General features: G+C 37.4%; 3 protein-coding genes and 1 non-coding gene across 5 annotated transcripts; 2 read left to right on the top strand and 2 right to left on the bottom strand.

Moving 5' to 3' along the window:
* LOC100811336 (40S ribosomal protein S4-1) lies at positions 1-2,638 on the bottom strand. The gene is made up of 5 exons (XM_003544009.5): positions 2,443-2,638; positions 1,962-2,039; positions 1,697-1,877; positions 1,048-1,145; positions 1-598 (listed from the first exon to the last, which is right to left on the bottom strand). Exons 1-5 carry the CDS (start codon positions 2,443-2,445, stop codon positions 164-166), a joined length of 795 nt encoding a protein of 264 aa, XP_003544057.1. The 5' UTR covers positions 2,446-2,638; the 3' UTR covers positions 1-163.
* Positions 2,639-7,054: 4,416 nt separating this feature from the next.
* Positions 7,055-7,127, top strand: TRNAK-CUU (transfer RNA lysine (anticodon CUU)). Its single transcript has one exon. It is a non-coding gene; the product is annotated as a tRNA-Lys (tRNA).
* A 6,929-nt stretch (positions 7,128-14,056) lies between these two features.
* On the top strand, positions 14,057-16,644 carry LOC100814925 (peptide-N4-(N-acetyl-beta-glucosaminyl)asparagine amidase A). Its single transcript, XM_006595790.4, has one exon. It carries the CDS (start codon positions 14,403-14,405, stop codon positions 16,179-16,181), a length of 1,779 nt encoding a protein of 592 aa, XP_006595853.1. The 5' UTR covers positions 14,057-14,402; the 3' UTR covers positions 16,182-16,644.
* A 669-nt stretch (positions 16,645-17,313) lies between these two features.
* On the bottom strand, positions 17,314-21,268 carry LOC100815451 (probable methyltransferase PMT23). 2 transcript variants are annotated; one of them, XM_003545175.5, is made up of 8 exons: positions 20,423-21,261; positions 20,109-20,258; positions 19,198-19,468; positions 18,971-19,081; positions 18,585-18,756; positions 18,119-18,373; positions 17,695-17,889; positions 17,314-17,549 (listed from the first exon to the last, which is right to left on the bottom strand). In XM_003545175.5, exons 1-8 carry the CDS (start codon positions 20,861-20,863, stop codon positions 17,357-17,359), a joined length of 1,788 nt encoding a protein of 595 aa, XP_003545223.1. In that variant the 5' UTR covers positions 20,864-21,261; the 3' UTR covers positions 17,314-17,356. The 2 variants fall into 2 exon arrangements, with proteins under 2 accessions (XP_003545223.1, XP_014622475.1); XM_014766989.3 differs by lacking the exon at positions 17,314-17,549 and having other exon boundaries at positions 17,709-17,996; positions 20,423-21,268.
* Between the last annotated feature and the right edge of the window lie 1,763 nt (positions 21,269-23,031).

The following is a 23,031-nucleotide window of genomic DNA, read 5'->3' on the forward strand; positions in this document are numbered from 1 at the left end:
GAATAGAAAGATTACTCCATGAATATAACACAGCCACAATAAAGTTGTATAGTGCAAGAGTCAAAATTCAACGATTAAAAACTTAGACAAAAGAAATTAGAAAACAAAAACATTGAACAAAACTACCAAGCACTCAAGTCTATTCATTCAAAAGGGGGGTTTTTTAAGCAGTAGTTGCTTGCTGGGCGGCAATCCTTTTCCTAGCTTCTTCAATGATTGATAGCTTAATACCCTTACCCTTGGGCAGGGATATCCATGGCTTTGTCCCCTTGCCAATAGTGAACACATTGCCCATACGAGTAGCAAATTCATGCCCAGTGGCATCCTGCACGTGAATTGTCTCGAAGCTACCCTTATGCTTCTCCCTGTTCTTGATCACTCCAACACGCCCCCTGTTTCTTCCACCTGTTACCATAACTACATTCCCAACATCAAATTTGATAAAATCGACAATCTTGTTTTCCTCCAGATCCAGCTTAACAGTGTCATTGGCCCTGATGAGAGGGTCTGGGTAACGGATGGTGCGACCATCATAGGTGTTCAGGTATGGGATACCTTTCTGGCCAAACTGTACTGACCTAACCTTGCAGAGCTTGAACTGCCATTTACACAACATACAAAGAATATATGCTAAACCATAACCATTGAGTAGGAAAAATTGTAACTCCAAAATAAAATAAAATAAAAAAACTATACAAGTCTTGAAATTGACATTTAAAAGGTTCATTAGCATCAACACATTTGTTAGCCTATATATAAGATAACTAAACACAGCAAAGCTACAGTCAATAATAGTATAATAGCACCTAGGCTGCAAATGAATCACAATATTCAATATAAAAAACTTCGTACCCCATTGCCCAGAGGCTCTTCGCTATGCGAAGGTATGGGGGAGGGATGTTGTACGCAGCCTTACCCTTGCATATGCAAAGAGGCTGTTTCCGGATTCGAACCCATGACCAACAAGTCACCAAGGCACAACTTTACCGCTGCACCAGGGCTCGCCCTCATAATCACAATATTCAATATAAACCATATAAAAAGTACCTTTGCCTCATCATCCCTGATGGAATGAAGACGGAATCGGCCTTTAGTGTCATAGAGCAGGCGGAAGTTCTCATTTGTTTTTGGGATTGAAACAACATCTGTATAGAGATAAAAAGAAATCATTCCTCGAGCTAAATCAATATAATTATAGAACCATATTGGGACAGACAAAAGGTGTTTTTGGCGGGGGAGAGAGCCTGGTGGAAGCTTCTGCAACTATTATTTTTTGTCTTAACCCTCCAGTACATCAGGGTAATGAAAAGACCTGACTAATCCAGAGTTCGGACAGGAACTGTTTCTGCAACTAATTTGGTTAGGTAAATTCAAGCTCACATTTAACCATAGTCTATTCACAAGCCACTGGAGAATGTTAGAAATAAGGGTTAACATTTACATTCTTAGAACATGAATAGCTGAGAATCAGTTAACACCTAACTTTCCATTCGAACCTCTGGATATACATATATATTACAATATCCAGCTACATAGACTTCAAGAGAGTTTACTAAATGTATCAGATTCAGAATTGGTCAAGCTCAATAAACAATAAGAACTTTAGCATATTATTACCCCCTCATACTGTAACATATTTTGGTTGCATAACATGAAACAGGCAGTTATTCTAAAAATTGACAAGCTGCAAACATACCCATGAAACCAGCAGGGTAAGTCTTGTCAGTCCTGACTTTGCCATCAACAAGAACATGGCGCTGCATCAGAATAGCAATGACTTCACGGTATGTCAGAGCATACTTCAGCCGGTTTCGCAGAATAAGAATGAGGGGGAGGCACTCCCTCGATTTGTGTGGTCCAGATGAGGGTTTAGGCGCCTATACAGGATGAAAAAGGTTCACATCAGTCTTCAAAATAATACCCTTCAAAACTGGTTACAAAATGATTAAATTTTCACTTACAAATGCACCACCCAGTTTGTCAAGCATCCAATGCTTAGGAGCATTGAGCCTTTTCAAATGCTTCTTTAGTCCCCTAGCCTGTAACAATCATAAGCACAAAAGTTTAAAGCTCAAGCACAAAATAAAAAAAATCTAAACAGCAAGTCTAAAGAACAAATCATATACAAAACGCTAGTTTAGTCCAGCTTAATCCAAAAAATGCAGTACATCCTTCACAGAGTGAAATCTAAAGAATCCAAATGTACACTATTCAAAGGCACGAATTATTATCAAACAAATAGTCATGATATCGTGAATTGAAGCATGTGATCTGAAGCGTGAACAGATAGTGGCACTCTGATTGCAGAAAATCAAGCGCTATTTCATGAAAAAATGAAGATTTAATTCGAGTAAAATGCTCAAAGGAAGATGAAGATCGAAACCTATTATGAAGATACAATTGAGAATGCATCAAATTCAGAAGAAGGGTAAGAATACGAACCATTTTGAAATTGTGAACTTAGCTAGTGCTCCTCCTGACCTCGGCTAAAGTTATACCAAACTGAAGAAACAGAATGAGTTGCTGCGGCACTTAAGATGAGAGGTTGATGAAAAGAAACCCTAATCCGTAGAAGTGCTGGATCATGGGCCTTAAAGGCCCGTATTCCTTTTCTTTGTCAGAATGGCCCATTTGGGTCACATTTGAGTTTTTTTTTTCTTTTAAAAAAGAAAACTGATCACATTTGAGTCATAAACTATAACTATGGGGCCTATACCAATAATGAGATTACGCTTTCATTAATACAGTTTTTCCCAATGTTATCATTTGGTTTAGGATAAGTATATGTTGATAATTATTGTTTTCAAATTAATAATTAAAATTATCATAAAATATGTGTATATGTATAATAAATAATGAAATTCAAATTTTAATTGCAACTTTTTTTAATGAATAATTATAAAAATGTTTTATTGTCTGGATTCAACCCTTATTTTATTCTTTCAAAATTGTAAGATTGGTGAGATTGGCATTATGCCATTATGTATAGTAGGCCATTGCTAGTGACTTTTTATTTGTTATTAAAATTTTAATAGAAAAATCCTTGATTTAGGCACAAAGTCACAATTAAGGTATTATTTTATCCAAAAATAGACTCATTTAGTGAAATAAAAATTAGTTAAGTATGAAATAAGAAACTTTAAATACTTCTTCTCCTTTGCACAATAAATAAAAAATAAAAAATGGTCATTTAATCAAGACAGTGTTATGTAAACTATTCTTTTATACTAATACATCCTTTCAACATTCGGGACTATAGTGTGAAGTCTGCACACTACCATGCGATAGAGTTACTTATCCATAATACCTCCCTGCAGGTAAAAGGTGATTGGAATTAGTTATGGGGTTTGCATGTTCCATATAAAATAAAAATTCTCATCTAGCGGATCCTTTGGGATTGTCTTCCAACCAGAATCTGACTATGTTCTAAAGGCGTACGTGCAATGTACCACTCTATGTCGTCCCCTATGCGAGAATTGTTTAGAATCCTCATGACAAACTTTTTTTGGTCATGCAGATTACTGGAATAGCATGTGCTCTGTTGTTGATGATAATGTTGACAACATTCAGGACTGTTTGTTTAATTTGTTGAAGTATATGGAGGACAACAATCAATTGCTTTTGGTTGCAGGTCTTTGGTGCTTGTGGCACCGAAGAAATGAAAAAGCCAAACGCACAAGAACTCCCAGCGTATAACTGCCCCAATCTCACTCGCATAATCATATATATATGGAAAAAGCCAAATCCTAGCCTATTGAAATGCAACATAGTTGCATCTATCTTTGCATATTCCAATCTCTTTGGCATTGGAGCTTGCATATATCCGAGACAACAATGGTGTTTTCCAAAAAGCACGTACATCCTTCCATCAAGGAAATGTTTTTCCTCATAAAGTTGAAGCTTTCTCGCTTCTGACTGCTATCATATGGTTTGCGGACCAAAGATATGGAAATATGGTGATAACTTCCTTTTCAATTATCCACCTCACACTGAGTATGATCACATTCTTCTGAACTGCAAACAACAACTCCATCTCATTAACAACTCTTCTTTGAGTTTTGTTCGAAGACAAGACAATCAAGTCGTTCATATCTTATCTAGGGCATCTTGATCTTTCACTTGTCCTCAAGTTTTTCAGCACATTCCTCTTTGTATTGATTATGTTATTATTAATGAAATGAGTTAAGCCCATTCCATTAAAAAAAAAATGCATCCTTCATTCTCATTTTGTTTTCCAAACTACTTTTGCTAGCAAAGCACATTCCCTTATTCCCTTATTCCCTTTCTCCCCCCCAATTTAACTCTTTTCCAGAAAAGAAACACACCCTATGAAAGCTCGCTTGATTCTTATTCAATTAAACTAGACAGTACTCACATTTTTTTTCTTCCACTCCTACGCCATAAATATTTGTATTTGCCATTTATGGTTCTATATATGGTTTAAACTTCACCTCTTAGTAAAATAACAAATACCAATTTCAAACTTAGAACAATGTATGCACATTCTACAATAGTTAAAATTTAATGATGAATGAATTTTGCCTGTTAGAAAAACAAGGTGATGTTGAAGCGCGTGTAGGCATGAGAATCACTAAGATTCTTGGCATGACAAACCTGAATACAGATTATCTAAGAGGCCCTTTTTATTTTTAATTTTTCAATTCAATTATTTACCATGTGATAATTAATATTAACATTGCGTACTACTTTTTTTTCTTAAACAATAACCAAGAAAATGTCAACAAGAAAGCCTTGCACCTAATGCCAAACTCAACAAAATCATAACTTTAAAGAATAAAAAGCAAAAAACTTTAATGAATGTTAGTTCATTATACCAAGATGGCAAGATGTACTTTATGCATGTATAAACACCTACGTACTACTGCATTTCCACATATTCCCTTATTATTTCCAAACCTATTGTGACTAAAAACTTTGCACATAACATAATTCGTTTACTGTTTTGGCTTTTAGCAAATGTGAAATTTCCCTCACTAACTAAATACTGCGACTTTTAAAAAACTATCACTCGTAAACTATTAAGTATTTTAAATCAATACTTAATATTACTAATTAGCTTACAGATTGATAATCGACATGTTAAAAAAGTATTATGAACAATACAAATGGAGTTCTGCAAGTAATGTTTTGATTTTTGAAAATATTGCAAGAGCCAAAAGTGAGTTGTTCCATCATACTTGCTTTTTAATTTGGCATATATTTCTCTTGTTTTTAACGAAGAAGGACCTAGTACTTTATTCCCCCATGCATCCAAAGTAATATGAGCAATATTCTGAATGATACTGAAGCAAGGATGATGACTCGGGCATTCCTTATCCAACAGCTGAATTGCATCATTGGAGTCTGATTCAAAAATAAAATGCTTGAATCCTTTCTCCCAAGCAATAATCATACCAAGATATATAGCCTATAATTCTGTATGAAGAACAAAACATAATTTGATTTTGGCATCAAAAGAAAACATGGCTCTCACACAATGGTTCTATTTGATATCATGTACTAGGTAAGAAAAGAGATAAAATCTCTATCTTTATCTATTGGATCTTCGTCATATTTTATGCCATTTATACTAGGAACTATGCCCATTGACCTAGAGAAAGACTCTATAAAAACAACCTCAATGGTACTAGGTAGGGGACTTCACTCTAACTCATTTTTTTATACCTTTCTTCTATCTTTGTATCTCTAACTTGACTGTCGAAATATCTTTACAGTTACATCCAACGCCGTGCACGAATGAGACTTAGGAGAAGCAACCACAGAAGAAGAAGATTTTGCCAAATATGATAGGAAACAATAGTAATTTATTGGATACAAACTAAATGAGATGGGTTATTAGTGAGTAAAAAAATAGTAAGTAGCACGTTTTTGAAATATTAATTGTGGTCAAATAGTAATATTTAAAGAGTAAATTATTATACTATCCTAAAATGAAATATGCGAATTCTTTTCTCATGTTAAAATATTTATTGTCTCCTTGACAGATTTAAGTATTCTTTTAACAATGTAGATTATGAAAATTCAACCTAAGTCTTCAAGCACTTATCTCAATTAAAATTTTAGTATATAACACTTCATTTTTTATTTTTTTGTTAAAGTTCCATTAACTTCTATTAAAAAAATTATGAAAAATATACTCTATGTATAGCCTTTCTTTAAAAAAATGCAAGTATTATACATTTTCCTCATCTTATTACATTTTTACCATATGTTATGTGTCTACGTGATTTTAATTTTTTTCCCATTATCATTTTAAAAAATCATTTAAAGTAAATATAACAGTAGTTCTAGTGGGAGTGCATGAGTGCTCGTGGTACTTAATTTTTTCGTCATAGTCAGATCTCTTACGTAATTGGTAGATTTATGCATGGCTATGATTATGTTTAGATTAAAGTTTCAAAAGTATTTTTGCCCCAATTCCAGTGTACCAAATGAAGAAGAAAAATATTGTTTCTTTTAGAGTAAATTTTTTTTTGTGTTCTCCTAACTTTGATCCAAACAATGCACTATATAGTTTATTCAATTAGAAAAAAAGTTAAGGAAACAATATGTCATATTAAATGGAAAGCAAATTGAGAAATTTAAAAGGTTAGGATGGATGTTGGTAAAACAGTGCTTACTTTTTCCTTTAGATTAAAATGAATTATCCCATTTAACATGCGAGTCAAAGTAAATTTAAGTCAAGTTTACTCATGTAATATATATATATATATATAACTTTAATTAAATTAAAACCGAAATTAAAAAAAAAAGTTATTAAGATTGGGGTTGATATATGACTTATAATATATAATTATTTGAAATCAAAGATTACCTTATTTTAATTTATGGTGAAAGATTTAACCCTTAGCAGAAAAAAGAAAAAAAAAACACTTCCTAAAATCTACTCATTGTCTATTAAATATGTAATTCTTTCATAGCTTTATTCTTAAAAAATTTATTCCTTTACCCAAAAGAACTACACCTTGTTAAACTATATCTTCAAGTGGAACATAAATAATATTATAATGGAATACAAAGTTTATTATAAGAAGCCCGTCTAGCTCAGTTGGTAGAGCGCAAGGCTCTTAACCTTGTGGTCGTGGGTTCGAGCCCCACGGTGGGCGATTTTGTTTTTAAGATTTTTTTTCTTCTAAACCTTCCTTCACTTGTGTATCTATCCTATTAGGTTGTGTCAGATCCATGAAACAATCAAAGCTCCTGACTTCTATCGGACTGCTTTAGCTCTTTATAACATCTTGCATTAAAAAAAAAAACATTTTTATAACATCTAATACAAGCACATGGATAAATAAACAAAGTCATAGACTTGTGGGAATTCACCCTCGATTTTCTCATGAGAATTTATAACTTGTTCTTGAGAGTGTCCATTGCCCCTTTCATGTGTCTGTTCCCACTTCTATCTATCAATTTTTCATTTAAAATACCCTTATTATTAATTTGATCAACATTTAACAAAGATGAAAAGAGTATTTTAAACAAAAATTACTTGAATAGAAGTAACAATAGACATCTTGGAGTGGTAATAGACACACAACCCTTGTACTCTACTGTCTAAAGTGCACTTTGTACTTAGAGGATCCTGATTTGCCTTTTAAATTCCTTAATTATTGTGTTACAAATTACTATTATTTAGTATTTGCTAGTTTTCAAAAGTGATCAAATTAAAAAAATCTAAGGTGGTATGCATTTCAGAAGTCAAACACATGGTTGTTTGTGTTTCTGAATACTACTCAAAGGTGTCTTTTTATCCTACCAACTAATCAAGTATCAGATGTACCCCCAACCTATAGCAATCTCTCACTCGGTTACTAACATTGAGTATGTGGTTGATATGGTAGGTAACTCTTGGTATCTGCTGCTGAATATTTATTTGTACTAGACCAAAAAATATATCATTCATGTCCTATGCAAGCTATGTTGATAACTTTAAAAGTCGTGGTTACTTAAGCAAATGTCACCTTTGCAGAGATTGTAATTGCACTATGTTATTAGAAGATATCTCCCTTCTGGCAATCCCAACTGTTTAGACAATAGAGTAGTAGACACTTCAGACTAGACAATATCCAGTATCTTGTTATGTAAAAATAAACAAGAAAATAATGTTAGTTAGTCAGATACTGTTAGTTAGGATTTTGATATCTGTTGGGTAGCTACCTAAAACTAAAGCATGACTGTTATATTTGAGAAAGATTGGAATGCTCAGTTCTTTGATCTCTGTCTCTCTCTATCATTCTGTTAAGTTTTGTGCTTCTTTCCTCCTTTTTCTTTTCCACCTAAATCTCATGTCTTATCCACTATCAAGTATCAAGTAGAAGTAAGACAGTTGTAATCTTGTAGAATTGCATTTAAAAGTGTAAGCGGTAACTTTTTGTTATGGTCTGGACAGTTGCAAGGAATACTTGTTGTCAACAATGTTGTTGTTGTTTGCGTCAATAGAACAGCACAACTGACAAGGGTAAACTTCTTGTGAAGGAGGCGCCAAGAGCAGGGTGTCAATATTTTCTATATTTGACTGAATTTTGGTTTTCTAAATTCTAATATATATCATTTTACGACATCCTCTATATGTTTTGCCAATACACTAATACTCCATATGCCATGCTTTCTTCTATCTTTTAATATAGTGTATATTTAGCATAGAATTATACTTTTTTTTGGTTGATTTGATGGTTTTGACACTACATTGTGATTCAGGTGAGTGAACATGGTGATATTTTTCTTGCCCAACACATGACAAAGCTATGCCAAGACAATGCGGTGGTAAGTGGTGGGGAAGATTGTGAGGAAGAAGATAAGAATGGGGGACATTGATGTGTAGAAGAACCAGGGTTTTGAGATCACATATTGACCAAAATATTTTGGTAGAGTGGAGAAGCAAATGGAAAGCACAACCTTCATTATTTTGGGGCGGGTGGTGGTTAATCTTTTCAATCTCTAATTTGAATGTATTGTATGTCACTGTCAATATGCTTTCGTTACACACGAGCAACTAAAAAGGTCTCTGGAATTGGAAATGTGTGTCTCATACTTTACACTATTGTCTTTGTTTTATTTGTTTGTTAACAGTATAACTGCAACTATAACAACTTTTCAGTTAGTAGTTAAAGAGTTGGTTAGATTAGTTAGTCGGATATAACAACTTCATACTGCAGATGTATATAAATTCCAATATTAATGAATAAACCAGCAAGCTGAGACTGATCATTTCACGTTCACTGGTTACGTATCTTTTCTTCATGCTGCTTCGTTTCATTAATATGGTATCAGAGCTCTTCTAATGAAGAGTTCTGCTGCGCATACTATTCATCTCTTATCCTCTAACATCCACCATGAATGAAGCTTCGATTAATAGCGCAGAAAGCTACTTATATCTCCACCCGAGCGAGAACCCTGCTATAGCCCTTGTCTCTCCAGTCTTAGACTCAACCAATTACCACTCATGGAGTAGATCCATGGTCACCGCGCTAAGTGCCAAGAATAAGGTGGAATTCATAGACGGGAGTGCACCTGAACCGCTGAAGACGGACAGAACCTATGGGGCTTGGCGCCGGTGCAACAATATGGTCGTGTCATGGCTAGTTCACTCGGTGGCCACCTCCATACGGCAAAGTATCCTCTGGATGGACAAAGCCGAGGAGATTTGGCGTGACCTGAAGTCCAGATATTCGCAAGGAGACCTTCTTCGAATCTCCGATCTTCAACAAGAGGCGTCTACGATGAAACAAGGGACCCTCTCAGTCACGGAATACTTCACCCGTTTACGAATAATATGGGACGAGATTGAGAACTTCAGACCCGACTCAATCTGCTCGTGCAATATCAGATGTTCCTGTAGTGCCTTCACCATCATCGCACAGCGCAAGCTTGAAGATAGGGCCATGCAATTCCTACGAGGTTTGAATGATCAATATACTAACATCCGATCACACGTGCTCCTTATGGATCCCATACCTGCTATTTCCAAAATATTCTCTTATGTAGTTCAGCAAGAAAGGCAATTGTTAGGCAACACAAGTCCAAGTATCAACTTCGAACCCAAAGATGCCTCCATCAACGCGGCGAAAACCATCTGCGACTTCTGCGGACGTGTTGGTCATGTAGAAAGCGTTTGCTATAAAAAGCATGGGATACCTGCAACTTATGACGGAAGGAACAAGAGCAACAATGGAAGGAAAACTTGCACACACTGTGGCAAGATCGGACACACAGTGGACGTTTGCTATCGTAAACACGGATATCCGCCGGGTTATAAACCGTTCGGAGGAAAAACCACCGTGAACAACATAATGGCAGTGGAAGGAAGAACCACCGATGATCATGCTCAGCAACACGAGTCACAAGATATTGTTCACTTCTCCCCTGAGCAGTATAAGGCATTACTGGCCTTAATCCAACAGCCACAGGCAGGAAACTCGACGACTAATCAACCCAAACAGGTGGCGTCAATGACCTCAAGCACTATCAATACATCACTAAGCCCAGGTACGTCACCTTCCACACACAGATATCCCACCTCCTGGATTCTAGATTCAGGAGCAACGGACCATGTCACTTGCTCTCTACATAATCTACATTCATACACAAAAATCGACCCAATCACGGTGAAACTTCCTAACGGCCATCACGTTCACGCCACTCACTCAGGAACAGTACATTTCTCATCCAATTTAATCCTACACGATGTACTCTACATACCCACATTCACGTTCAATCTTATTTCAATTTCAAAACTCGTTTCTTCTAATAATTACGAATTAATCTTCTCCTCCACATCTTGTGTTTTACAGGAAACGAACAACCATGTGAAGATTGGTATAGTTGAAGCAAGGCACGGCTTATATCACCTGATACCAAACCAAATACCCACTAAAGCTGCAAACTCGATCATCACTCACCCTCAGTGCAATACCATCCCCATAGACCTATGGCATTTTAGAATGGGACATCCATCGACTGAGAGATTACAATGTATGAGAAACTACTATTCCCTTTCAAGAAATAATACAAATTTTGTCTGCAACACATGCCATTATGCAAAGCACAAGAAAATGCCTTTTTATTCTAGCAAATCACATGCATTGCATTCTTTTGATTTACTGCATATGGACATATGGGGTCCATGCTCAAAATTATCCATGCATGGTCACAAGTATTTTCTAACCATCGTTGATGATCATTCACGTTTCACATGGGTATACCTCATGAAAACTAAAGCCGAAACGCGACACATCATCACCAACTTCATTGCTTTCATTGAAACCCAATATGACGGCAGAATTAAAATAATAAGAAGCGATAATGGAATAGAATTCTTCATGCATGATTATTATGCGTCTAAGGGGATCATACACCAAACCACGTGTGTCGAGACCCCAGAACAAAATGGGATCGTAGAACGTAAGCATCAACACTTGCTTAACGTTACACGATCACTCTTGTTTCAGGCAAGCTTACCACCTACCTTCTGGTGCTATGCTTTGCCACACGCAGCGTACTTGATCAATCGTATCCCTACGCCATTTTTGCATAATATTTCACCTTACGAAAAACTGCACAAACATCCATGTGATATCTCTAACATTCGCGTTTTCGGATGCTTGTGTTATATTAACACACTCAAAGCAAATCGACAAAAATTTGATCCCAGGGGACATCCATGCATTTTCATTGGTTTCAAAGCACACACGAAGGGTTATCTTGTGTATAACTTGCATTCACATGATGTTGCAGTATCTAGAAATGTTACTTTTTACGAAAATCATTTTCCACAATTGCCTGAAACTCAACCTTCGAACAGAAATAACTCAGCGCCATCACCGATACCCTTTTCCGGCAAAGAACTTCACCCACCGGAAGAGACACAAATCCCCCAAACCTCAATACCAACACATCCGCCTTGTAATGATCATTTAAGAGAACAAGCTCCTTCACAATCTAGGCGTTCAACACGATCAAAACGTTCCCCAGCCTATCTCCAAGACTATCACAGAAGCCTTGCTTCGACTACATCAACGGCTTCAATGGTTGTTCGCTATCCTCTAAGCTCGGTACTTTCATACTCACGGCTGTCACCTGCACATAGAAATTTTGTAATGACTATATCCTCAGCCATAGAACCTGTGACATACGTCGAAGCTTCTCGCCATGACTGTTGGATTAAAGCTATGACGGCCGAATTACAAGCTTTACAAATGAACAATACTTGGAGACTCATGCCTCTTCCTCCTCACAAAACAGCTATCGGATGTCGCTGGATATATAAGATCAAATATCGAGCCGATGGGTCCATAGAAAGATACAAGGCACGCCTGGTTGCCAAGGGTTACACTCAAACGGAGGGGTTGGACTACCTTGACACCTTTTCTCCGGTAGCAAAACTCACCTCCGTACGAGTTCTTCTAGCTTTGGCCGCACTCAACAAATGGCACCTGCGGCAACTGGACGTCAACAACGCGTTTCTCCATGGGGACCTTGAAGAAGAGGTATATATGCAAGTTCCCCCGGGACTTCCAGTTGATAACCCGCAGCTGGTCTGTCGTCTTCAACGTTCCCTCTACGGCCTTAAGCAAGCCAGCCGGCAATGGTTCACGAAGTTGTCAAGCTTCCTCACCTCCCATGGCTTCCAACGATCTGATTCGGATCATTCTCTTTTCTTGCGCATAACCGGCTCCACTATTACCATCCTCTTAGTGTATGTAGACGACATAATTCTTACAGGGAACAGCTTGACGGAGATACAGGCTATAACCACTCTTTTGGACCAAGAGTTTCGAATTAAAGACCTTGGGAACTTGAAGTTCTTTCTGGGGCTGGAGATTGCTCGAACCTCTAAAGGAATTCATCTATGCCAGCGTAAGTATGTATTAGATATCTTATCTGAATCAGGCATGTTGGGTTGCAAGCCGCATTCAACGCCAATGGATTATTCAGTAAAACTACAAAAGAGCTCGGGTAACCCTCTTCCGAACGAGTCTTCTTCCTCTTATCGAAGATTAATAGGGAAGCTCATATATCTGACCAACACGCGTCCAGATATTGCCTACGCAGTCCAGCAACTCAGTCAATATATGTCCGCTCCTACAACTGCTCACCTTCAGGCCGCTTTTCGTGTACTACGATACCTCAAAGGCACACCAGGGTCTGGGCTCTTTTTCGCAGCAACAGGAACGCCCCAACTCCGAGCTTTCAGTGTCTCGGATTGGGCAGGATGCAAAGATTCTCGAAAATCCACCACAGGGTTCCTTGTGTATCTAGGCTCTTCCCTCGTTTCATGGCAGTCGAAGAAACAATCCACCGTCTCCCGCAGCTCCTCCGAAGCTGAGTATCGCGCTCTTGCATCCACAACCTGTGAACTTCAATGGCTGACATATCTTCTTCAGGATCTTCGCGTAACATTCGTTCAACCAGCTACTTTGTACTGTGACAATCAGTCCGCAATTCAAATAGCAACGAATCCTGTATTCCATGAACGCACCAAGCATATTGAAATCGACTGTCACCTTGTTCGTAACAAAGTCACTTCAGGGTTCATCAAGCTTCTTCCCGTATCGTCCAGTCTGCAACTCGCGGATATCTTTACTAAACCCTTGACCCCGGTAGTTTTCCAGCATCTTTGTAACAAGCTGGGAATGATCAACATACATTCCCAGCTTGAGGGGGGCGTGTTAACAGTATAACTGCAACTATAACAACTTTTCAGTTAGTAGTTAAAGAGTTGGTTAGATTAGTTAGTCGGATATAACAACTTCATACTGCAGATGTATATAAATTCCAATATTAATGAATAAACCAGCAAGCTGAGACTGATCATTTCACGTTCACTGGTTACGTATCTTTTCTTCATGCTGCTTCGTTTCATTAATACTGTTTGATAAGGTCACGGGCACTTTCACAGTTTTCCTGAATTACCTTAGAGTGTATAAAATTTACCTCCTCTTCTACATTTTTTGGCCGAAAAAATAATAAAAATCAGCTTTATCACTTTACTATTATTATGACATAAAAGTAGAGCAATTAAATAAGGTCAATTTTCATGATTGAAGTTTAGTTTGTTATTTTGGATGTGGCAACACTTGCAATGGAATGGAAGAAGTACACGCGGAGTTTACATTGGGTAGGATGCTGATAAGAAAAATACGACCAAGAAATTTCCTTCTTTTGTAGTACCGAACTCCATTATATATGATGCCATTTTTAACCAAATTGTAAATGAAGCAATCTACCCGGTATCCAAAGTTCTCCAGGGTTTTAACCCGAATTCAGCTTCATTTCAAGTATGATTTCCTAACCATGAATGATCCTGAGAGGTTAGTTATTTAGTTATTGAAAAAGCAGTGTTACAGTGTGCCATTGTTCAACACAACACAACAAACAAGAAGATGACCACCACCTTCCTCTGCTCCTTACTCTTCCTCTTGATGACAACCTTATCAGAGTCCCAACCAGACCGTTTCATGAGACGCAAACCCCTTAGTGGTTCTCAACAAGAATACTTCGAAGTGAGTTACCCTCCAAACTCACACGAACCCACAACACCTTCATGCACCCACCGAATAATCCACCACGCCTTCGCCAACACCATCGATTCTCCACCGTACACCACCTCTTACACACCGCCCCCGCGGTGCGGGGCACCGTGGTCTCGGGTGGTCCTCCACTTCCACGCGCGGTGCAAGGGCGAGCAGTACGACCGCATCGCCGCCATCTGGCTCGCCGGCGCCGAGATCCTCCGCACCAGCACCGCCGAGCCCAGCCCCGCCGGCATCTTCTGGAACGTCCGCAAGGACGTCACCAAATACTCCGCCCTCCTCGCCAAGCCCAACCAAGACCTCACCATGATGCTCGAAAACATCGTCAATAACGAATTCACCGGTGTCTACCACGTCACCGTCACTCTTTTGTTCTACAACAAGTACGCCGTTAGGGCTCCCGTTAGGGTTCCGTTTGTCCCGTGCCCCGAGGCACTCAATTTTGATCCAATTCAATCGAGATCACGATCTCGATCTCTTGTTCAGGAACCGGGCTCCAGAGGCGTGAACGAATCACCGGCGGATTTGATTATTCCGATCTCCGACGACGGACGGCGAGGGTTCTGGTTCAAATTGGAGGAAGAAAAAGGTTCTTGTTCCCGGAGAATTCGAATTCCGAGGAACACTTACCGCGCGGTGCTTGAGTTATACGTTTCTTTCCACGGAAACGACGAGTTTTGGTACTCCAACCCGCCGAATTCGTACATCACGGCGAACGGTTTAGAAACGGAGCGTGGTAACGGCGCGTACAGGGAAGTGTACGTGACGATCGACGGCCAGGTTGTTGGATGGGAGATTCCGTTTCCGGTGATCTTCACCGGCGGGATAAACCCTCTGTTCTGGGAACCAATGGTGGCGATTGGGGCCTTTGACCTTCCCTCATACGACATCGATTTGACGCCGTTTTTGGGGAAGGTTTTGGACGGGAAAGAGCACGTCTTTGGAATTGGGGTGGTGAAGGGAATCTCTTACTGGCTTCTGAACGCAAATTTGCATCTTTGGTTGGATCATGAATCCACGGTGGTTCATGCAAACCCTGTGGTTCATCACAGTCCTGAAACTTCAATCGAACGGCAAGAGGACTTTAAAGGGCTTGATGGGGCCTTTGGTGTGGACGCAGAGAAGGAAACGCAGATCACAGGGTGGGTTATGACCAGTGTTGGCAACATCACCACCACTGTTTCTCAGGGCTTCTCGTTTAAGAACTCCATAAAGTTTCAACACAACGGGAGTATCAAGACCGTTAAGCAGAAGTTCAAGGCCAAGAAGAAAGTTAAGGTGATCGATGGAAAAGGCGAATCGATTACTAGGTTGAAGGTTAGGAGGAGGTACCCTTTAAGGGTTGTCACAAACACTAAGCAGTTTCGGGATGGGACTTATAGGCTTATCACTGATCTTTCTCACACTCTTAAGGAGAAGCATGTGAGTGGGTGCTTCGTCAAATCGATTAGTAATGAGCAGAATTCAAAGGGGTGGATCCAGGTTAAGGGTCACTCTGTTGTTTCGGGTCAAGCAAGCACCTCCCAGAATTACAGTTACTTTGATAGGTTCACTTGCTACTCAAGGAATGTTGCTGCGACTAATGGCAGGGTTGTTGCGGACAATTCAACTTTTGTCTGTGAATTGTGAAAATTCTTTGTAGTTTCTTTTTTTCCGTACATCTATTTATTATGTAGTTTCCTGCATAGTTTTTTTTTTTTCTAGGGGAAGGAATGTGTAGTAATTTATGTAGTATGAGAGTATCTTTTGAATCTGCATAATGTATGTATTGTTTCCATACGTGCCACTGTGCCTGGATCTAGACAGTAGACACTGAAGGAAGACACAAGCTACTGAACCTACGGTTAGTAAACAAGGATCATATCATAAATGTATGGCTCCTAGCAGAGTAGAGCTTGCAGACAAGCAATTTTCAGCTTCAAGAATTATGCTTTTCGTGGCCTTGAGGCCATCCATCAAGTCCACAACAAAAGCCTAAGGATTGTTTGGCTTAAGAAAATCTATTTGTATTTTTACCCTTTTCTCATTTCTCAAAAGTTTGTACAAAAGTAATGAAAAAAGAAAATGAAAATAGACAATAAATTTAGTTTAATAAATAATGAAAATTTATTTTCATTTTTCTATTTTTACTTTGTTTTTCACTATTTCATATCCAAACTTTGAAGCTTCTGCCTTCTGGAAGCTGTATTACCTTGGGGAGGAGCTGTTTTTTAAAACACGGCTTGTGTTTTGGAGGTTAAGCTTTCACTTTTGATCAATGAAAGTATTTTGCTTGTTAAAAAAAAATCCACACTTTTGAAAACAAAGAATAGAGTAAAAAAAATGACATTTTTGTAACATGTTCTGCATGCTAAATTGGTTTTGTGTTGGCTAACAAGTGCATGAACGAAACTACTTTTAACTATTGCATGCAGAAGTTATGGTAAAGGTAAACACATCATACATAACACTAGTTTTCAAGAGATATAAAATTGGCCTGGTGATTAAAAAATAAGATATAAGAAAAGAAGGAAAGTCGGGAGTTCAAATCTCCCAATTAATGTTTCTAATAAAACTAAAAAAATTAACATTCGTTGATAAAAAAGAACACTAGTTTCCGCAAAAAGTTATATTAGAAAAACAAATTCCTCTGTATTACTATAAGTAAATGTCTCGTTAAGATACTTCACACTCAGACAAGATTTCCTAGTCGAATACATATTCCTAAAATTCATTCTTTTTACACCTAATTTTTATACAGAATATACTGATACATGGGTGATTGAAGAATACGTCATTTTTATTAACATGATATACATTCAGTTTCAAGAGCCCTTAGGACGCCATAAACCTTTTCTACCTACAAGAAACTGATTTTGATGCAACGTTACAGACCAGTGAAGTGAACGCAAGATTGAAATGAGCTTGTTAAGTATTTCCATAGAATCTTGAACCACAAGATATCCATTTGGTCTCAATATGCGATCAATCTCCACAGCCACATCTACAATGTCACATCTGACCAAAAAAATGTTCATTATCAGATTCATATATCTCTTAACACATACCTATGCTACGTGTAGAAGTCGAGAGAGTTCTAGAACAATAAATAAAAGGAGAAATCACTTAATCTTATAGGTATTAGTTTCCTCAATAAGCATACCTTTGCTCAAGATATTTGAAAAGAAAACTAGAATGAAGAAGATCGTAAGTGCGAGGATAGGTGTTAAAGGACTCGCACCAATCATGATACATTCCTATAAACCCTCTGTCCATTATAATAGAAAGAGTATCTGGCACATCAATCGGTACTACATTCATCACCCAAACTGGTAGATCAATGAGAGCTGTGGCAAATCTGCAAATAACAGACTTGGTATCAGTTTCAAAGTTGCTTGGAGGAAACCAGCCAATTTATTGAATGTCACAGAAGATTGGCATTCCATTATTGAATCATATGTAGATCTGAAAGACATATCAAGTATATGAGTAAATACTACCAATGCCCTCAAAATTGCCCATATTCTACTATAAAGAATGTAATAAAAGGGAAAAGAGCAAAAAACAAATTAACAAAATTACTTTACCCTGCATAACCAGCATTCATGTCCATTACATTTCGAACACTTGACCATTTTATTGAAAGACCATTCATATAAAAGTCTGAAACTAATTCAGACCAGCGTTTGCTGTCCTTGAAGAACTTGTCCTTGGCATCTGAATCAGTAGGTAAGCTAGGTGGCTTACTGGTAAGCCTCTGGGGCCAAGGCTTGGGCCAGCTCTGCAGGTTACCCATACCATCAACCGGAAGAGGAGTAAGACAACTATCCAGTCTGGCATACCTAAGTATAAGCATGCAAAGAAAATAAGCAAAGGTGGAAATTAGACTAAACATAGTAATATCTAGCATTGCTTGCTATGGTCCATGCACATTTTCTATGGCCTTTTTATAGGGACAATATTCATTTCTTTCATGTTGGCATTGTGGAGAAAGTATAAACAGAAGGAAATATAAACATCATATAAATAAGATCCCAAGAAGAGAAAAAATACCATGAGCTATTTTTGCCATCCTTATTTTCACATAAAGGTGGATTGTTCCCTTCACGTTTCTCATAGCAAGAAGATGAGGTTGGCTTTTGGTATATAACAAGTCCAATTCCAGATGAATCATGACCCTTAGCCACAACCTTCCAGCACATGGCTTTTGTTATATCCACCATGGCTGCAGTTTGAAAAAGAAATAGTTTTTCTTAAACATAAGAAGAAAGAACAAATTTGTTTGGAGCATTATGACAGGGTCATACAGAAATTCAACATCTCCATGTATTCAATAAGATACATTCTCAACACAGACGAAAGATTTTTAACTACAAAGGAAGGAGAGACATTGACATAAATAGACAGGGTTGAGGTGAGAGTAAAAGAGAAAGACAAACCATTCCATACTTTCTGATCTCTTTCATCATCACGGTAAACTGGTGTTGCAGACCATGCAAAGAAACCGCCTGGTCTAAGAATCCTATTGAGCTCATATAAGGGCTTCCCACCTAATGTTGTGATCAGATTTGTGAATAAACATTTCTACCAGAGATCAATATAAATGGAACATGGAAGGCAATTATAGAAACCTGTCTTAATGGAAACAAAAAAAGAAGATAAGTACCATCTGCATCCCAGTGAACCCTGCATCGTGCACAATGGATCAAATCAAACCCATTATCAGGAAAAGTCAACTTTTGTGTTCCAATGACAGAAAGTGTTGCAGGAATTCCTCTTTCCAAAGCAAATTGTATCTGAGCTTCATGTTCATCTTTTGGGGCAAATGACATAGTAATAACATTTTTGTCCAGCAGATAGCCACCAAAGCTAGCAACACCACAGCCAACATCTAGAACAACCCTGATATGCTTTCCCCACTTAATTGCAGGTAATGTCTAGTGTAAAACAAAAAAAAATCAGCAAACCACAAAATGAAGTAAGCATTCAAAAATTAGTCCATCGAGTATAACATATGTAATGTACTGGTTTAAGTCGTACATAAATCAAAATGAAACATTGTTTGGCACTCATTAAAACAAAATTTAACAAAATGTCACCATTTTTTATTGGATAAAACAATAAATGGATGCCAACTACTGTAAGTTAAAAAATGCCAACTCTTTATCTGAGATCTTAGACACTTCCATCAATCCTAGAGAAAAGCAACAAAGCACTACGTCTAACAGCACTAAGAAAAAAAAATTTCAGCCTCAGGATTCTATCAGAATGTATGTATACCTACTGCTCCTGCCTAACATTCCTAATTATAAGCCCTGAGCTTTTTGATGTGTTCATATAATATCAATATGCAGGCCAAGCAAGATCCAAACAGCAGTCAGGTTCCTTCTCAGTACTCTCCATGTCCTCCGAATTTTTATTTTTTTATTTTCATTTTTCGGCTCTTTTTCAGTAGTTGATTACAGTTTCTCAGTAACTATAACAGTCACATGGAGAATAAAAGATTAAAGATTAAAAGACTTAAAGCGTGTATCATAATTATGGTACTGAATTATGTGAATCCAGATGACAGCATACCTTCTCTAAGAACTTAATATAATGATCAACCCCATCTTTGAACTGAGTACCACCACCTGGAAAGACCAGATATTTCCCAGACTTCACTACCCAGTGTTGGTCTTTCTTGTACTCCACCAGCTTTGAATAAGGGACGTTATCATACCAAATCTGAAAAAAAAAAAAAGGTTTCCTTCACTGATTTCAAGACTAGATAAAAGTAAAACTCAAATACTTAACTAATAACAATCAACACCATTTTCATAAGTATGTAAGAAGAAATTGGTATGTGACAAATCATAAAGCAAAACCTATTCAATTCTCATCAATCTCACCTTGTCCCTGCTCTTGGGCCATGGGACTGGGACTTTATACCCTTTGGGAAGGGGAAGCAAACAATGCAGACTTGTCTCAGGACAATGCCTTTCCCTGTGCTCCATGTGCCTTCTCGACTTAAGAGCCTTAATCGCCTTAAAATTATCCAAACAGGGAATAAAATCAACATTCTGCGGTTCTTCACATAGCTTCCAATCGAACCTCACATTGGTCATGTTTGGTGGAAGCTCTTGTTCTTTTGGATTTGCAGTATAATCAGCAGATGCTTGGGAAGGGTTAAGGGGTGGTTTCTCTTGGATAACAGAATAGAAAGCAACGGCGTTTGAGGTGGTGTGGTTGAAGCTGAAGAGGAAGAGCGTGACGCAAATGAGCAAGATTAAGAGAGTGAGAATGAAAGGGTATTTTCTCTCCTTGAAGAAATTTTCAGCTAAAATTGCCATTTTGTTTTTTCACTCTGCTTAAGGGAGACAGAGATAGAGATACACGCGGGTTTACGAGGAAGAAGGAATAACTGGATCTTGTGGTTGTCCTTCGAATCCTAAAGACTGTGTACTTTGGTGGTCAGATTCAGTATTCAGAACGCAGCTTCAACTCAATCCTAGGTTCTCAAACTTTCGAACCGACGTGTTGACACCGACAATGGCAGCGTTGTGCTTTGTTTAGTTTTGCAGGATCTTACGAAATACAACGAATGTTCGTGCTATTATATATAGTAAAAAATATTTTAATTAAAGAAAATTACATTCATGGTGACTTTAAATGTGAGATTACTAAGGTTAAACGCTGCCTCCGAACATGTTAAGGTCTTTAATGTCAACGTTAGAACAATGTCGTGTCTGTCTCACATTCTGCAAAAGCCGAAGACCAAACCCTGATTTATGCAGGAGGGATCTGACAAAAAAGGATAAGAAAAATGGACACCAACAACCCACTGACGCTAGGATTATTACTTATTGTAATTATTAGTGAAAATCAAGGACGGATCAACCTTCCCATGAGAGCAACTGCCCCCACGATTTTTTTTTTCTTATTTGATAAATTTTTTTTACTCCCATAAAAAACAAATTTGCCCCCATAACATGAAACTATTTTTATAAATAAATATAAACAATTATAAGAGATAAAAGAGACAATTTTACTAATTTTATTACTTTATCTTTTAAACAAACAAGTGACACAAACACACACATTAATCCAATTATAATTTCTAAAAGTTTAAATAATTTAAATTTTTTTACCATGAGATTATGTATTTTAAAAATTTAACATTGACATTTTTCTTTGAAAATATTACAAACTAATATTTTTTGCCTCCACTATAAAATATTTTTGGATCCATCCTGGGTGGAAATGATACTCATGGCATCTTCCTCATTCCTTCTTCCTTCAACCATTAAGGGCCAGCCTTATAACTCCTTTAACAATCAATTGTAGTAGAGCAATGCATTTCAACATGGGCAACTTTTATGTATTCTTTTTAAGCACAATGTAAAGTGACTAAATTGAGATAATTGGAAACTTGCTTCAAAAGGTGAATCAAACAAGCAGTAATTTAGTTCACAAAATACACATTTCGTGAACTTATGTGATCATTTTTATATTTTTTTTAGGGATTAATATGACTTCTGCTATAATGTCGCATCTATTCAAAGGTTAATTTAGCTATTTTCTAAAAAAATTAATAATGACCATGGTATATAATTTTTTACATTAATCCAGCTCTTTTATAAAATGTCCAAAAGTTAATAAACTAGTACTGTGTTATATGCTTTTAAATCCATTAAAAAAAAGATTTTACAAAAAACTATTATAGCACAGCAAAATTTAAGAAGACCCCAACACATTCATCACCTTCGGATCGTTTCCACTAAAAGAGTATCTGGCACATCAATAGGTACTACATTCACCACCCAGACTGGTAAATCAATGAGAGCCGCGGCAAATCTGGAAATAACAGACTCGGTATCAGTTTCAAAGAAAGAAACTTGGAGGAAACTGGTCAATTTATGTTGATGCAATAACAGATAATGTAAATGTACATGTCACAAAAGATTGACATGCAATTATTGAATTTGAACCATATGTAGGTCTGAAAAACAGATCAAGTATATGGGTAAATACTACCAATGCCCTCAAAAGGGTCCATATTCTACTATAAAGAATGTAAATGAAAAAGTGAGTAAAGAAAATCAATAACAAAATTACTTTACCTTGCATAACCAGCATTCATGTCCATTACATTTTGAACACTTGACATTGAAAGACCATTCACATAAACGTCTGAAACAAATTCAGACCAGCGTTTGCTGTCCTTGGCATCTGAATCAGTAGGTAAGCTTGGTTGCTTACTGTTAAGCCTCTGGGGCCAAGGCTTGGGCCAGCTCTGCAGCTTACCCATACCATCAACCGGAAGAGGAGTAAGACAACTATTGAGTCTGGCATACCTAAATACAATCATGCAAACAAAATAAGCAAAGGTAGAAATTAGACAAAACAGTAACATCTAGCATTGCTTGCAATGGTCCATGCACATTTTCTATGGCATTTTTTTAAGGGACAATATTCATTTCTTCCATGTTGGCATTGTGGAGAAAAGATAATGGATGGA

This window comes from Glycine max, chromosome 14, assembly GCF_000004515.6.
Source record: "Glycine max cultivar Williams 82 chromosome 14, Glycine_max_v4.0, whole genome shotgun sequence".
Classification (NCBI taxonomy): Eukaryota; Viridiplantae; Streptophyta; class Magnoliopsida; order Fabales; family Fabaceae; genus Glycine; species Glycine max.